The 1,998-nt window shown below is 40.2% G+C and overlaps 1 protein-coding gene across 1 annotated transcript in view; it reads right to left on the bottom strand.

Moving 5' to 3' along the window:
* The window catches only part of LOC107757170 (proteasome subunit beta type-6-like), a 7,828-nt gene that overhangs the window by 2,569 nt on the left and 3,261 nt on the right, over positions 1–1,998 (bottom strand). The window contains exon 4 of the mRNA XM_016574581.1: positions 736–865. Within this exon, the coding sequence (XP_016430067.1) occupies positions 736–865 (130 nt within the window). The remainder of the gene's footprint in view (positions 1–735; positions 866–1,998) is intronic.

Here is a 1,998-nt window from a genome sequence, read left to right as displayed (position 1 = left end):
TCCATTTAATTTTAATATTTGGCCACATGCAAAGTCAGAAACTTTTATTTTGAAATCGCGATCTACAATAAATCGCATATTTAGAAATATGTTGATGTATTCTCCTGTGTTGGCATAGGTTTAAATGATTTACGTTACAAATCAAGAGAGTTTTCCCAGATGAACGTTAAGCAACCCAAACTCACCGCGGATGCAGAGCAAGAGTTCAGCCCCTTTCACACATACAGTCTTCACTGGTAAATTACCGTTAGGAGATCATGTGTCAACACGACCTTTTCAAAAACCCCGGTAAATTAGTTCTGGCAATCATATCGTTCTTATGGAGATGACGTGATTACTCTGCGCGGTTTACAAAGCTCCGCTGCTTTTTTAATAGCTTTTCTATGTAAATATGACGCTAGATGGAAATCTTTGACCACTGCGCCTCGCAGCTTTTTCAACGTGTCGCGCTCGAGACCCAGGCTAATGCTAATCATCAGCTAATGCGCGTCTCGTGTTTATAAGAGCAAAAACTTCTGATTGGCTAGTAACGTTAGTTTGGTTGAGAGTGAAAGCGGTGTTCCTCTCATACATTGGTAGACGAACTCATGAACTCGAACGTGACATCAACAAGTGTTTTTAAATGTAGGACGACTAGCTTTTTTCCCCGCAGCCAAACGCGCACGCCGGAGACCTTTAAGCCCTGACACACACACGCTCAGATGAGCCACTCCTCCGCTGCTGCTGAAGCTGTACCTGTCCTCCTCTGCGTGGGTCCCAGCCGGCCACGATGATCCCGGCCATCAGCTCCTCTCTGTACCTGTAGCACATCTCCCGGAACAGACTGGCCGCCGTCTGCACCAGAGGAGCCTCGTCCAGCTCGATGCTGACGGACACGCCACAGAAGACCACAGTCAGAACCAAAAACCATTCGAAACACCGCTACAGAGCGCACGCTTTCATTACGTGAAGTCTAGACTAGAGCGAGTGTGTTCTTTCACTGCATGATTCAGTCTAATAAAATACATTCAGAACGATCACAACATTCAACACATGGGGACAGAAAATGTGTATATTTACATCAATATCACACAAAGTGTGCCGTTTTCGCCAAAGATGAACATGATTACAAACGTAATATTGATGTTTTACAACAGTTCAATAAACAAGAAGTTAATTAAGAGACTTATGTTTTAGACACTATATTGCCTGTTTTTGCTCTATTTCAACAACAAAAATAATCCCAAACACAGCCACAGCGCTGTTCTGCGTCTCTGAGCAACATGAGGGTGTTTCGTTCTTGAATGAATCACTCGTTTAAATGATTCGGTTCAATCACAATGACTCATTTATTAATAGGGCTTGGTAAAAAATATCGATATCTTGATATCAATCGATTCTCTTTTTTATGGAATGATATCGATTCTTAAAATCTCAAGAATCTATTATTCTAGCCTGTTTTCAGTTAATGGACGGAACATTGAAGTGCATCTCCCATCCAATAAATCGCAATAAACATTGTGCTTTGGTGCTTTTAATATGAAACAAAGTCTCAGGTTTCAATTTATGTCCATTGTATTGCAGTATTCAAACAATAAATGCTGTTTTGGCGCTGTTTAATGTGGAGTGACAGATCGCTGTAGCGCCTCAGTGACCTGATCATCTCCTCTGCTTTATTACTAGTTATAGCACAAAATAAACATGACTAAACATCCGAAGGTAAGTCAAAAGAAAGAGTATAACTTTACAATCCGTATCCCGTCTCATGTAATCTCTCAATCAGTGTTTCAGCCGCGCAAAGACGTCAATATAACGGCTTGTAAACAATTAATGTAACGTCACATTTACCTCAGAAAAACATGCTCGGTGACCATAAACTCATTAGTCTGATAGAAAAATAAACTGTAGAGAGGGGCATTTTGCTAAATATATGCACATAACATTCATTATATATTTTTTACTGTTTTGAATGTTTTATTTATGTTTGAATAAATCCGTCCAAGTTTTTATGACAGCCAC

This window comes from Sinocyclocheilus rhinocerous, unplaced genomic scaffold (genome assembly GCF_001515625.1).
Source record: "Sinocyclocheilus rhinocerous isolate Xijiao unplaced genomic scaffold, SAMN03320098_v1.1 scaffold2428, whole genome shotgun sequence".
Lineage (NCBI taxonomy): Eukaryota > Metazoa > Chordata > Actinopteri > Cypriniformes > Cyprinidae > Sinocyclocheilus > Sinocyclocheilus rhinocerous.
The sequence above is the reverse complement of the archived record's forward strand: the minus strand, read 5'-3'. Positions and strand labels throughout refer to the sequence as shown.